This window comes from Zingiber officinale, chromosome 2A, assembly GCF_018446385.1.
Source record: "Zingiber officinale cultivar Zhangliang chromosome 2A, Zo_v1.1, whole genome shotgun sequence".
NCBI classification, from domain to species: Eukaryota; Viridiplantae; Streptophyta; class Magnoliopsida; order Zingiberales; family Zingiberaceae; genus Zingiber; species Zingiber officinale.
The window spans coordinates 60,328,305-60,344,566 of NC_055988.1; the positions used below are offsets into that span (position 1 = coordinate 60,328,305).

Below are 16,262 nucleotides of genomic sequence, written 5' to 3' on the forward strand. Positions count from 1 at the left end.
AAAAATCATTTCAAAATGCTTTTGAAAAACCTTGATGAAACACAAACTAGAGCAAAATATTGAAGTTTTAATGATTTCAAGTTTTGTGTCAATCTTTAAAAAATAAGAATTATTTTCTTAGAAAACTATTTTTTCTATGATAGTATGTGGTATAAATAATGTCTATGTAAGATTTTGTGAATTTTTGATAAATATGAAATTATTTAGGAATTTCTAAAATTTGGTTAAAAGTTGATTTTAGAAATATCAGAAACCCAATCGATCAGCTAATCGATTAGGCATATTCAATTGATCAGTTGATCGATTGAACTAGGTTTTCTACGAGCAGAAGCTCTTGGAATTGATTAGGTAATTGATTGACCCTTACTTGATTGGTTAGTTGATTAATTCAAGTGTTTTTTAACGAACAAAAGCTCACAAAATTAATTAGCTGATCAATTGAATGGTTTTGATCGATTGAATCCCAACATCGATAGATTGGAAAAGCTAATTTTGGCTAAAATAGTCTGATATGAGTCCATTAAGCCATATTTAGTCATGTTAATCTTCCCTAATCCTAAGAAATTCATTTATGAATAGTTAAGGGTGATTTTTCTCGATGAAAAAAAAAATAGAATGGTTAAAGAAAATTAACATGAAATTTAGGATGCGGTTTGGTTTCAAAGTTGAATTTTAAACCTCAAAACTTCAAATTTTGGATTTCCTAAAGGTTTTGGAATTTCAAGTCATTGTTGGTGCAATGGAAGAAGATTGGAGCATGTTTTGAGGGGGAGCTACTCCTTAAAGATATGATTTAAATTTTCTTTCAAACAATAAAACAATAGAAGGTGGGAAAACTTCATTATTGTGATGCTCTAGAATGAACATTGATGATGAGTATATGCTCTAGGATGTGCATTTGGAAATAAATGAAGGGTATGAGATCTTCATTGTGATGTTGTGAACAACAAGTGAGGTTGTGAACAACATGTAGATAACTCTTTAAGGGGAGAGTTTTTGATGTGTACCAAAGGAGGAGAATGTAGGGTTTAACTTTAAAAACCTTCATTTACCAAAAGGAGGAGATTATTCTCTTGGTAAAGGGGGATGATAAAGGAAACTCTCATTCATGCTTTGGCATGAATAAGACGTTGAGGCTAGTAGATGAGCCCAACTTAAACGTATTATCAAACTTCAAAAATTGGGAGATTGTTGGTGTAATTTTCCCTGAGTCAAGGTTAATGAAATATCCCATGACTAACTCTCAGTTTTTTAAAAAAAAATCGGAAGCATCAACCCGCTAAACACAAACTAAGCATATACTGGTAACATGATACCAAACTAAGCGTTTCATTTTATCGGAAATAAAATCAAACATCTCACACAAGAGTTTAGCAAAGAGGAACCCAACCATGAACCCCTGACATCTCCAAAGCAAAACCCCTTCCCATGAAGAAAATAAGCTCAACACTCATAATATCCAGACAATGCCATGCGTCCATCCTGTCTCCTCACCTACTCCGTCCGTAGGCCCTCTGTCATGTCCAGAGACACATCCTCACCTGTGAAGGCATCATGAGTAAACAACCCAGCAAGTATAATCTCATGTGATCAAACATGTCATCCATAAAATAGTAGAGGTAGAAATTAGATGACAAAAACATATCTGAGTTGTTGTAAATCAGAGAAAGAAAATGCGGTACATAAAGTTCCTACATAGCTAATAATGGTGAATATGTCACATATCCGATAACCACAATTAGAGCCAGTCAACAGTCCCATGAACCTAGAGGTACTTCCGAGAGAACATGTAGTCATATAGCCGCAGCTAGTAATAAATTACAGTATCAGTCAAGTTTGGATGGGCCCTCCCCGGAGCTCATCTCGGGTCACCCATCTCGTACTGCTACCACATATGCTCATATTCAACCCACTAGCCACATAAAACTTATTCTACCCATAACATAATCAAAACATTAACTCAGTTCATCAATATTCTGTAGACATGCTCATTTACCATATTCTTCCGTATCCAAGCTACACATACCATAAGAAGGTTTGTGAACAGGAATAAATTTTAAATTGATAACTTAACCGATGAGTGGCAGCAAATATTAAAATGCAACAAAACTGATAATTAGGAACTAAGCTTTCAATACAATACCATAAGCTTAAGGGAAAAGCAGTCAATACCCATGGAAGTTTCCATTTACCAGTAATCAATTCAAATTCATCCATCAAGTGAAAATCACAAAATTAACAATTCATTCCATGGATTCACAACAACCATTTGCCCAGAAGAAGTCCGAACAATATAAATCACCAAAAGAAAACTTGCTATCAAAACTATTCAATCTAACAAACATCATGAAAAACACCTCCTCCAATAGGTCAACAAAGATCTTTCTACAACATTATTGGAACGACCCAAATAATACCCCAAGTTTTTCACAAAATCTTCGAATCAAAACTCATTAACCATATCATGCAACAAAGTAAGTGTATTGAGTGAATCTATCCAAGGATTTCAAAGAGGAAACAAAACCACAGAACTCACAAAATCAAGGATTTCAAAGAGAAAACAAAACCACAGAACTCACAAAATCAATTCCAAATCTTCATGAAAAGCCTTAGCTGAATCCAAAACTTCATTCAGAGCTCATTCCCACAATTAACTCAATCTAACATTAAAACAAATAGGTATCATGCAGCTTAACGCACAGCACACTAATCTCCAATCTTCACTGAAAACTCAAGGTTCAACCTCAATCCAAACTCATCGAATACCAAACAAAACCTTCAGCCAAATCCTCAAACCAAAACACAGCTCTACCAAGGCAAAGCTAGTCCGTAACATTCACAAGAAAAACCGATCGAATGCATCCACAAGAAAAACAATCAAAAGCATATACAAATGAAGCAAATCGGAACATCTCCAAGGAAATCTCATCAGAACAGCCACAAGAAGAAAACAGTCGAAATCCATACCAAACCTCACCCTCCCTAGGTTTTCCACCCCTCCATACCTCACAGATCTCATGTTTTTACAATAGATACACTTGCCTTCCCTTCCTTCTTCGTCTAGCCTCCACTCGTCATCGCGTTGTGCCCCGTCAGCTGTGGCGCCACCCGCGAAGCTCAGCTAGGCAGCGAAATGGCGCGACGAGTGGCTCTGTCGACTCGGGAAAAATGGAAAGAAGAGAAGGGTCGGCGATCGGGCAGGGAGATGGTGACGAGAAATTAATTAAATTTTAAATTCATTTTTTCCCAACTAATTCCTTGTTTAACGCTCTAGGAGACTTTACAATTCTCTCTCTCCCCCCCCCCCCCCCCCCCCCCTTATAAGAATTTCATCCACGAAATTTGACTTACCAAATAATTCCGGGTAGCGATTACGCATGTCTTGTTTGGTTTCCTAGGTGGCCCCCTCCATTGACTGATTTTCCCATAAGACATTCACCATCTTGATCTCCTTGTTCCTCAGATTCCGGACTTGACAATCAAGGATCCGTTTCGGTCGTTCATCGTAGGATAGATCTGGCATCCACTGCACCGTCTCATGACTAATTATATGAGAGGGGTTAGAGAGGTACCTTCTAAGCATGGATATATGGAACACATTATGAACCCCCGATAGGTTGGGTGGTAGGGCAAGCCGGTATGCTCGGGTCCCAACCCGATCCAACACCTCAAATGGTCCAATATATCTTGGACTGAGCTTCCCCTTCCTTCCAAACCTCAGCACCCCCTTCAGTGGTGACACCTTGAGGAATACATGGTCCCCCACCGCAAATTCTATGTCTCTTCATCGTAGGTCAGCATAACTCTTTTGACACCTTTGTGCTGCTTGCATTCTGTCCCGGATCTTGGCCACCAAGTCCACAGTATGGTTTACTATATCCGGGCCCAGCACTGCTCTCTCGTCGACCTCATCCCAATGCAGGGGCATTCGACACTTTCTTCCATATAATGCTTCATACAGAGCCATCTTTATCGTGGCCTGATAACTGTTATTGTAGGTAAATTCTATTAAAGGTAGTTTTGTCTCCTAGTTCCCTTTAAAGTCCATCATACATGCCAGCAACAGATCCTCTAAAATTTAGATCACCTGTTCGGACTGGCCATCTATCTGTGAATTGAAAGCAGCGCTAAGAGTGAGTCTTGTACCCAATCCTCAATGCTAACTTTCCCAGAATCTGGAGGTAAACTTTGGGTCTTTGTCTGACACAATCTGAACCGGAACCCCATGTAGTCGTACTACCTCCCTTATGTACAGTTCCACATACTGTATCATTGTAAAGGTGGTTTTTACTGGTAGAAAGTGGGCCGACTTAGTCAACTGATCCACGATAACCCACACAGCGTTTGATCCTCTAGGTGTGGTGGGTAATCCCACCACAAAATCCATGGCGATCTCTTCCCATTTCCAGACAGGAATCGGGAGTGGCTCCAACAATCCTGCTGGTCTCTGATGCTCAGTCTTTACTTGTTGACAGGTGAGACATTTGTGCACTACTTTGACTATATCCTTTTTCATACCTGGCCACCAATACAGTAATTGCATATCCTTGTACAATTTTGTGTTTCCATGATGGGTGGAATATGGAGTGTTGTGAGCTTCATTCATGAGATCCTCTCGGAGAGTCCTCGTCTTAGGTACCCAAATGCGGCCCTTGTATAGCACCACTCCACCCATGGGTGTGTAAATAGCCTGCCCCCTTTCCTCGTCTCTTCGCTTCCATTCTGCTAGCTGTGGATCCACTATATGTCCTTTCTGAATTTGGTCCAATAAGTTTGATGTTATGGTCATTGCTGACAATCTAAGTTGCTCCTTCGCCGTTACCACCTCTAGACTCAGCCGTTGGAATTTTGATATCAATTGCTGCTAGGTAGTTAATTGCGTCAACATTGCAGATTTGCGGCTCAGTGCGTCTACCACAACATTAGCCTTGCCCGGATGGTAACTGATATTACAGTCCTAGTCCTTCACCAGCTCAAGCCACCACCTTTGTCTCATATTCAGTTCCTTCTGTGTGAAGAAATATTTCAAACTCTTGTGGTCTGTAAAAATCTCGCAGCGTTCCCCATAAAGGTAATGCCTTCAAATCTTTAGAGCAAATATGACTGCCGCTAGCTCCAGATCATGGGTGGGATAGTTTTTCTCGTGCACCTTCAACTGGCGTGAGGCATATGCAATGACCTTCCTGTTCTGCATCAGCACAGCTCCTAGTCCAGTTTTGGAGGCGTCAGTGTACACCACAAACCATCCAGAGCCATCCGTTATCGTAAGCACAGGCGACGTCGTCAATCTTTCTTTCAACTCCTCATAACTTTTCTTGCACCACTTTGTCCATTCATATCTTACCCCCTTCTTGGTTAGCGAAGTCAAGGGTAGAGCAATTCGTGAGAAATTCCATATGAACCTCCGGTAATAGCCTGCTAACCCCAAGACACTCCGAATTTCAGTAGCATTCTTTGGTGTACTCCAATTCTGGATTTCCTCCACTTTGGCCAGATCCACTTCTATCCCCTTCTTCGAGACTATGTGCCCCAGAAATGGTATCTAACTTAACCAAAAATGACACTTACTAAATTTTGCATACAGACGCTGATCCTTCAATGTTTGCAGCACTGTTACTAAATGCAAATGATGCCCCTGACAATTCCATGAGTAAATTAGTATGTCATCAATGAAGACAATAACAACTTGGTCTAAGTAAGATTGGAAGACCCGATTCAGCTCCCGGTAATCAATGCACAGGCATACTCCCCTCTTTCTTCCGTACAAACAACACCGGTGCTCCCCATGACGATACGCTTGGTCGGATGAAACCCTTGTCCAATAGCTCCTGCAACTACTCCTTTAGTTCTTTCATTTCAGTAGGTGCCAGTCAGTATGGTGCTTTTGACGCTGGGGTGGTTCCCGGTAACAGTTCTTTTCCAAACTCCACCTCGCGATCCGAGGGTAGCCCTGCAATATCCTCTGGGAACACTTCTGGAAAATCACGAGCTACCTCCACCTCCTCCAAACTTGGTCGTCGAGTCTCTGATTTAACCATAATGTTGACGAGAAGACCCTCACATCCCTTACTTAGCATCTGTTGGGCTTTACATACAGAAATTACGTGGGGAATGGCCAGTTGTGGAACTGCATGAAAAATAAAGAATTCTTCATTTGGTAGCTTCAACTTAACCGTTTGTTGTTTGCAATCAATGACTGCCTCATACCGAACCAGCCAGTCCATTCCGAGAATCACATCAAACTCTTGCGCCTACCATATGATTTTGCATCATCATTTGGCAGTTCTTTACTATCATGTTACTATGTAATTCCTCCCCTGACAGTAATGACACACTATATCCTGTAACCATTCGTTCAGGTATAATGTCAAGTTTCATAATGTAAGCCACTGATATGAACGAATGTGTAGCTCCAGAATCTATATGCATGGGCCGGAATATTAGCAACATAAATCATACCTGTGATGATAGCTGTGTCCAAATCCACCTACTCTTGAGTCATAGCAAATACCCTTCCTTTGGTTGGCTCCTTGAGCTGAGGACAATCCCTAGCAAAATACCCTGTCTTCTTAGACATGTAGTAAACATCTGTTCCATTCAAGCACTCTCCAACATGAATCTTCTCGCACTTGGAACAACGAACCTTGTTTTCGACCCTGGAAGCAGTACCTTCAGCTATTTTTGACTTCTAAAATTGCTGACATGGTTGTGCCTATTTAAACGGCTACTTTCCTGGATACTGATCAGGGGTTGACTTCTGGCCCGACTCCTGTTGATCCCGTCCATAATAACTCAATCTCTTGTTCTGCGCTTCCTTGATCATGTCGTTTCTGTCTCTTTCGGACATCAGTGCCTGATCAACTACCTCTCTGAATGTGGTGACCCGACATAATCTGACATCATGGCGAATGGCCGCCCTCAATCCTTCTGTAAAGTGCTTCAGCTCCTCCACTGGTGGGCTGGCAATCATGGGTACGAAGTAGCATCCTCTCTCAAATCTTCTGACGTACTCCGCCACCGACAGATCTCCTTGGCGGAGCTCCAAGAATTCCTGTGCCAACCGTGTTCTGTTGTCAACGGTGAAGTATTTCCCGTAGAATATCTCCTTAAAATCAGCCCAAGTCAACGTAGTCAAGTCCACAGTTAGTCGTGCACCCTCCCACCATACTCGAGCATCGTCCCGGAGCATGAATATCGCGCACCTAACCTTATCCGCGTCCGTAAGTTGCATAAAATCATAGATCATTTTCAGAGATCGGATACATCCCTCTGCAGCGATCGGATCTGTAGTGCCTTTAAACTCTGTGGGTCCGAGTTCCCGGAATTGTTTGTAGACGAGCTGCACTCTAACTGTTGAATGCTCGGATACTCTCTCTTGCTCCCTGTTCTGTAGTAACTGCTGAATCTGTTCCCCATGAATACGATTCTACTCCTTTAGGAGTGCAGTGAGTCCCTCTAGAAACTGGTTGCTCTGACCACCTAACTCACTGTTGTTCCTTCAACCCGCCATATCCTATATATTTCCAATTTAATCTCATTCGTATCCCATAAATACATATCAGTATATCACTCATAGCATGACTAAGTTATCACATTAAATAAAGAACTAAATTAACATAAATCTTACAAACTTGTTGCCAAGATGGTTGGCACATGCAGTCCCTTAGGAGTGTCGCTTTGATACCAACTGAAACATCCCATGAGTAAATCTCAGTTTTTTTTTTAAATCGGAAGCATCAACCCACTAAACACAAACTAAGCATATACTGGTAACATGATACCAAACCAAGCGTTTCATTTTATCGAAAATAAAATCCAACATCTCACACAAGGGCAAAGAGGAACCCAACCATGAACCCCTGACATCTCCAAAGCAAAAAAACCCTTCCCATGAAGAAAATAAGCTCAACACTCCTAATATCCAGACAGCGCCATGCGTCCATCCCGTCTCCTCGCCTACTCCGTCCATAGGCCCTCCGTCGTGTCTAGAGGCACATCCTCACCTGTAATTTAGATTAGGATTACATATTGGTAGGTTAGGAATAATACCAGAACAAATAGATAGAAACAAAACAATATGTTAGATTGGCTAAAAACGATAACCACTTACACTAGTCTGTTTGTCCGTATTTAGATAAACATGGTTAGGACACGCAATGCCCGAACCGGAGGAACAGTGACTCCACCAGATCTGACACAGGTAGTCGCAGACCTCCAACATCATATCGCAGAGCAACAGTAGCTGATCACTACCTTGATGGGTCAGCAAGGCAACCCAGTCACCCCACCGGTGAATCCACTACCTGTTGTACCTACAGCTGCACCAGTGCCCCCGGCAGCCCCTACTCCGATGGTCCGACAAGAGGCCTATCTGATTCAGTGGCAAAGGCTTAAGCCGGAAGCATTCTCGGGAAACTGTGAACCATGGGATGCGCAAGCCTGGCTCAAAACCGTGGAGAACATAATGAAATTATTGGATTGGCCTGAACACGAGAAGGTCAAATGCGCATCGTTCTGTCTTACCGGAGATGCCCGGATGTGGTGGGACAGAGTAAAGGCAAAAAGACAAATCAACCAAATGCAGTGGATAGATTTTGAGACAGAGTTCTTAGAGGAATTCTTCCATATGCGAGTGACCAACAAGCACTATGACGAGTTCACTGAGTTCCGGCAAGGTGATCTGTCAGTTAACGAAGCCGTTAAGAGGTTCAACCGCCTAGCCCGACTGTGCCCAGAACTGGTCCGAACCGAAAAAGAAAGGGTCCGGTTAATGTTAAAGATGCTCCGACCGGAGATAGCTCTGAACGTAGCCGGCGGAGTTAATAGACCGCAGACTGCAGAGGAGCTAGTCAGCAGCGCCCTGATTACTGAGCACTATCAGGAAGCAATGAATAAGGGCAAAAACCAAGCACTGACCGGAGGACAAAAATCGTACAGTACCAGAACTGACAGGAAAGGAAACTCAAGTGGAAAGAGGAAATAGTGGAATAAAACAAAAGGTGGTCCGGCCAATAAGCAGACTAAGTACCCTCAGTGTGCCACATGTGGGAACATGCATTCTGGAGTATGTCTTCTGAGCACCAAAAAGTGCTACAACTGCGGAGGGGAAGGTCATTTGGCGAGAAATTGCCCTACTCAGTCTCAGGCACTACCTTCGCAGAACTTCCAGAACAGGAGTGCCCCCGCACAGCTTCACCAGATGCAAGCTGCCATAGAAGGGACTTCAATCAGCCAAGGAAGATTAGAAGCCCCTCCCACTATGACCAATGCCAGAGTCTACTCTCTCGCTCAGGATGACGTGGCGAACGCCTCTACTATCGTCACAGGTCAGATATCTAATTTCAGTCAGTATGTTAGAATTTTTATTCAATGCTGAAAGCGAACTAATAAGGGAATCCATCCAGAAACTGAAACATGTTTCGTATCCATTAGTTGAAACCATGTCCGGACGACTCTCTACCATCACCATAACACCAACGTTATTCGAGAACATGTTAGAGAAGCAAACCAGAGACCCGAGCCTTCAAAGAATTAAACAAGAGACCGCAGAAGGAAAGAATGACGGGTTCCGTATCGCAGACGATGGAATATTATACCTCAGGGATCGATTATGTATTCCAGAGGATCCAGAGTTGCAAAAGAAGATACTGGAAGAAGCCCATACAATGCCTTATGCAATGCACCCGGGTTCCACTAAGATGTACCAGGACCTGAAAAAGAAATTTTGGTGGTCCGGTATGAAAAGAGAAGTGGCTCAGTACGTCAGTACTTGTCTGACGTGCCAAAGGGTAAAAGCTGAACACCAGAGACCCGGCGGATTATTACAACCTGTCCAAATTCCAGAATGGAAATGGGAAGAAATCTCCATGGATTTCATTTCAGGTCTACCCAAGACGACAAACGGGTATGATGCTATATGGGCGATCGTGGACAGACTGACAAAGTCTGCACACTTTTTGGCGATCAAGATGACTTATTCAATTGAACAACTAGCTCAGCTATATGTTAAGGAAATTGTTAGATTACATGGTATCCCTAAGACCATTATTTCTGATAGAGACGGACGTTTTATCTCGCACTTTTGGGAGTGCGTTCAGAAGGCCCTCGGCACGAAGTTGTTGTTTAGCACAGCCTTCCACCCACAAACTGATGGACAGACTGAAAGAGTAAATCAAATATTGGAAGATATGTTAAGAGCTTGTGCCCTGGATTTCAAGGGGAGCTGGTGCCGATATTTATACCTGGCAGAATTCGCCTACAATAATAGCTACCAAGCTACTATTGGAATGACACCTTACGAAGCTCTATATGGGAGGAAGTGTAGATCTCCTATATGCTGGTATGAAAGTGGTGAAAAGAAGGAAATGGGGTTCCGAACGAAACTTATTGATGACACCACCCGAGCTATACAAAAGATCCGTCAACGAATAGAAACTGCTCAGAGTCGGCAGAAGAATTATGCCGATAAACGGCGCAGGCCGCTAGAATTCAACATCGGAGACTTAGTATTCCTTAAAGTATCCCCCATGAAAGGGATAATGAGGTTCGGAAAGAAGAGCAAGTTAAGCCCCGATACGTAGGACCGTACCGGATTTTGGAAAGAGTGGGCCAAGTCGCATATAGACTAGAACTACCTCCAGACATGGCAGCCATTCACAATGTGTTCCATGTATCGATGCTCAAGAAGTGTATTCCCAGCACAGATCAAGTAATTGAGCCGCAGTCGGTACAGGTTCAGGAGGACTTAAGTTACGAAAGTAAACCCATCCAGATTCTGGACCGAGAAATCAAGAGGTTAAGGAACAAAGAAATACCCTTAGTAAAAGTCTTGTGGCGGAATCAACGATTTGAAGAAGCCACCTGGGAACGCGAAGACGATATGAAACAAAAGTACCCGGAGCTATTTTAAAGTTCGAGGACGAACTTTTTATGAGGTACGGGGTACTGTAATACCCACTAAGCTTGTAAGATAAATATATGAATGTGGGATTTTGCCTTAGAAAAATAATAGGAAGTGAGTTGAACCAAAAAGGAAATAAAAAGAAATAAAAATAGGGAGAGGTCAAGGATTGAACCTTGAACCTCTTATATTATATTTCATAGAATTAATGGGTAATAACCAGTTGGGATAGGAATAATATGTTGATAGCAAAGGAGGGAAACTCATGATAAAGGTAAGAGTAAAAGCTAGCCAAAAGGAAACAAGTAAAGAGCAAGAGAAAGGCAACTTGCCTTCCTCCCTTCTTCTCCCTCTTCCTCTTTGATTTTGCCGAAAATAAAAGAGGTTAATTAAGGGGATTCATTCCCCCTTATTTCACCATGAATGATGAGGATAAATAAACAAATAAAAATAAAAATAAATTAGAAAAAAAGGGCTAAGGGAGAAGGAAAGCAAAAACTAAGTTTGCTACCTCTTCCCCCTTAACATAAAAGGGAGCAAGAAAAGAGAAAACTATTTTTCTCTCATTTTCTCTCATTCATCCTCTCCCTCACCGAGAACACCACAGTCCCCTCTCCTCCATCTTCAGCCCCAAATCCAAATTTTTCCCTAAGAAAGCCTAAGATACAAGGAGGACTTAGCAAAGGAATCAAGGGAAAGGAACTAGAAGAAGAGGCTACTTCTTCTTCACCATACCTTAGATCCACAAGCGAAAAAGGATGTAAGCTTCCCCTCACCTGTGGTACAAGGATTTTATGTGCTTTTCAGATTTTATGAGGATTTTAAAACCTAGAAACAAGTTTGAGAAAATTCGGCCAAGAAGAGCTTTCAAAATCTAATGGTGTTTAAACTAGTCTTCACTACATGATAGATTTTTCTATGCTATGTAAAGGGGTTCTTCTTCATGCTTTTATACCTATATGATGCTTGATTAGAGGAGTACTGAACCCTAGAATTTCAGCCAAAAAATATTCTTAAGAGACTAGGGAAATTTATTGTTTTACCCAACTAGTACAAGGTTCTCCCTATGAAATATTATGGATTATGTATTAGTTTTTCTTCCTTAGAAGATATTTGAAACTAAAAGAAAACCACTCATATGTTTCGGCCAAGAAAGGGTTTAGGGTTAGGAAGACCTTTAAATTTAAATAACCATGCTCATGTGATAGAATACAAAGATCTTAAAGGATTTGTATGCTTGAATATTGCTAGAATTTCATGAACTCCTTCTTAGGGTTTTTCGGCCATGATGAGATGGATAGCTTAGAAAAGCTTAAACAAAATTTTAATATGCTCAAGACCTCTGTGCTGTTTAGATATGAAAGTTTTTCAATGCCCTCATGCTTAATTAGGGTGTAGAAAAATTAGTGGCATGACATATAACATGTATGACCACAAGGGGTCCTAGCTTATTAATGAACCAATTTGTATATATGTTTCTTAGTAACTTTTGCCATGAAACTTACTTAGGTTTTTCATGCTTTAGGCCACTTAAAAACCTAGCTAAAGAATGGTAGGTTTCGTCCATGAGAAAAAAAAAATAAAAGAAAAAGAGAAAAAGAAACCTAGAAAGCCTAAGACACAATTCATATGTATACTCATTATGCTTGTCTTTATACATGCTATGAAACTTGTATAAATTCTCATGCTTTTAGGCTATTTGAAGCAAGTTTATATTCTGTGAGTTTCGGCCAAGTAGGGTTTAAAAGACCTAGAGGTCTTAGAAATGAAACCAAATGTGTTAAAAGTACTTCTTATGTAAATAGGATAATGTATTGATTTTGTCACATACTTGTATAATTTTTCCATGATCTAAATGGACCATTGTGAGTCTCGGCCATGAAGGTTTAGATGCCCTAGAAACCCTAGGACTTAAATTAAATATGCTCATGTCACTCTACATGAAATATGATAAGTAGAAAGCCAAGGTTCAATTGCTATATGTTGTTTTATGACCTAAAATGATGCTAGGGTATGTTTCGGCCATAACTATTGGATGATGCGTTGTATGAATTTATACATACTGTTAGTCCAAGTTCACATGCTTGTATGCTTGTTTGTAGCCCTAATGAGAACTTGTTAAATTTCGGCCATGACATATGTTAAGGGCTTAAAGAACTTAGGAACTAATTCAAATGTGTCAAATGTGTTTACCTTGTTCCTTGGTAAAAATGTTATAAATATGATTTAAAGTTGTCCATGCTTTTATGTCATATGGAACCTTGTTTCACACCTTAAGGTTTCGTCCATATGAAATTAGGGACTTGAGGAACTTAGAAACTAAGTTAATCATGTTTATAATGCTTCCTATGAAAATGTTATGATGATAATTTAGGTGCCACATGCTTGGATGTTGTGTTTAACCTAAATTGAGCTCTAAAGGGTTTCGGCCACAAGGGTTTAGGAAGCTTAAAACCAAGATAAATATGATACCATGTTTCCTATGATAGGATAATCACAAGATACACCCTTATGCTTAATATGTATGCTTGTGATTTATGAATTATGATATGATATGCATGCTTTTATGATATGATATGCTTTGTGCTTAAAATATGCATGCTTATGTTATGATATGTGGTTAAATTATGCATGCTTTGATGCTAAGTTTAGTGCTTAAAAAATGCATGCTTTCACGATATGCTATGTGGTTAAATCATGCATGCTTGATGATATGCTTTATGCTTAAGATATGCATGTTTTTATGATCTATGCCTAAGTGATGCATATTGTTATGACATGATGTATGCCTAAGTGATGCATACCTTTATGATATGATGTATGCCTAAGTGATGCATACCTTTATGACATGATGTATGCCTAAGTGATGCATACCTTTATGATATGATGTATGCCTAAATGATGCATACTTTTATGACATGATGTATGCCTAAGTGATGCATACTTTTATGATATGATGTGTGCCTAAGTGATGCATGCTTTTATGATACATGATATGTATGACATGTACTTTACTTTGTATGTGAGTGGCTTGTACCAAGGGTGGGCTCCATAAGCGCCCCGGGGACTAAGGACCTCGTTAGGGATGGGCTCCTAAGTGCCCCTAGGAATAAGGGCCTAGTATGTTTGCCTCGTAGGGTTCAAGACTTGCTACCTTGGACCTACAAGGTTGCGCGTAATATGTAAGTGGTACATAGCCGGGATCCCCCTTATGTTGAGATTATTTTCAAGTATATATGTAAAAGAAAATGGTTTTAAAGATCATGAGACATGCACATGTTTTTTGGATACATGTTTTCAAAAATCATATTGCATACACCTTATGATTATGCTATGTTTCATGTTATGCTCTTGATTATGATATGCCATGATAAGGTATGATTATGTTATGTTCATGCTATACCTTATATGTTTCGGCCATGGATTTGTTGATGCTTGATATATAGATTTCGGCCATGGATATGATGATGCCTTGATGTACATGTTTTGGCCATAGTATGATGCTTTGATATACATGTTTCGGCCATGCTTTGATATACCATGATACTTGTTTGTTATGCCATGTCTAGCTATGTTTTATGCAATGCACTATGTATATGTTTCGGCCATGGTGATGCTTGATATGCTAGGACTAGTTGTGATTATATTATGATGCATGATATGCTTGAATAGAATGCTATGTTATGCCATGATTAGTTGAGATTATGACTTGTTGATGCATTCTTGATTATGTACTGATTGTTGGTTTTAGTGAGTAGGAAAGGAACTTACTGAGCCATGAGTGCTCATAGCTTACTTTCCTTGTACCACAGATAAAGGAAAAAGCTGGATGAGTTAGAGGAGCAGCAGGAGGGGCAACGAAGATGTGTGTGGCAGTGGCTAGGCAACCAAATAAATAAGAACCTGCTTAAAGTTTCTTTAAAGAACTATGCATTGGTATTTTATGACTTGTGATACCTAAACATGTGTGGCTTGACATTATGGTTCCACTGGATTTGATGTTATGATTTTGATGTCATGTGATAGTATAGTTCAAAAGAAATTTAAAAGAAAAGTTTTATTAAAACTATGGAAATTATTTTAAGTCTTCCGCTGTTTTAAAAAGAAAAATTTATACGTAGAGTATCGTAGCCCCGTCCCTTAGGGTAGCAGGGAGGCCGGGCGTTACAATATGCATGGGCCGGAATATTAGCAACATAAATCATACCTGTGATGATAGCTGTGTCCAAATCCACCTACTCTTGAGTCATAGCAAATACCCTTCCTTTGGTTGGCTCCTTGAGCTGAGGACAATCCCTAGCAAAATGCCCTGTCTTCTTAGACATGTAGTAAACATCTGTTCCATTCAAGCACTCTCCAACATGAATCTTCTCGCACTTGGAACAACGAACCTTGTTTTCGACCCTGGAAGCAGTACCTTCAGCTATTTTTGACTTCTAAAATTGCTGACATGGTTGTGCCTATTTAAACGGCTACTTTCCTGGATACTGATCAGGGGTTGACTTCTGGCCCGACTCCTGTTGATCCCGTCCATGATAACTCAATCTCTTGTTCTGCGCTTCCTTGATCATGTCGTTTCTGTCTCTTTCGGACATCATTGCACGATCAACTACCTCTCTGAATGTGGTGACCCGACATAATCGACATCATGGCGAATGGCCGGCCTCAATCCTTCGTAAAGTGCTTCAGCTCCTCCACTGGTTGGCTGGCAATCATGGGTACGCAGTAGCATCCTCTCTCAAATCTCCTGACGTACTCCGCCACTGACAGATCTCCCTGGCGGAGCTCCAAGAATTCCCGTGCCAACCGTGTTCTGTTGTCAGCGGTGAAATACTTCCCATAGAATACCTCCTTAAAATCAGCCCAAGTCAAAATAGTCAGATCTACAGTCAGCCGCGCACCCTCCCACCATACTCGAGCATCATCCCGGAGCATGAATATCGCACACCTGACCTTGTCCGCATCTGTGAGCTGCATGAAGTCAAATATCGTTTCCAGAGACCGAATCCATCCCTCTACAGCGATTGGGTCTGTGGTGCCTTTAAACTCCGTCGGTCCAAGCTCCCGAAATTGCTTGTAGACTGGTTGCGTACTAGGTGTAGAACGTCTGGGGGTGCTCCCTTGCTCCCTAGCCTGCAATATTTGTTGAATCTGTTCCCCATGAATACGATTCTACTCCTTTAGGAGTGCAGTGAGTCCTTCTAGAAACTGGTTGCTCTGACCACCTAACTCTCCGTTGTTGTTGTTCCTTCAACCCGCCATAACCTATATATTTCCAATTTAATCTCATTCGTATCCCATAAATACATATCAGTATATCACTCATAGCATGACTAAGTTATCACATTAAATAAAGAACTAA

The 16,262-nt window shown here is 40.9% G+C and overlaps 1 protein-coding gene across 1 annotated transcript; it reads right to left on the reverse strand.

Moving 5' to 3' along the window:
• Window positions 1–5,870: 5,870 nt before the first annotated feature.
• On the reverse strand, window positions 5,871–15,495 carry LOC122043676. Its single transcript, XM_042604277.1, has 5 exons — window positions 15,389–15,495; window positions 15,160–15,304; window positions 6,741–7,405; window positions 6,512–6,656; window positions 5,871–6,251 (listed from the first exon to the last, which is right to left on the reverse strand). The coding sequence occupies exons 1-5, from the start codon at window positions 15,493–15,495 to the stop codon at window positions 5,871–5,873; spliced, it is 1,443 nt and encodes a 480-aa protein (XP_042460211.1).
• Window positions 15,496–16,262: the final 767 nt, after the last annotated feature.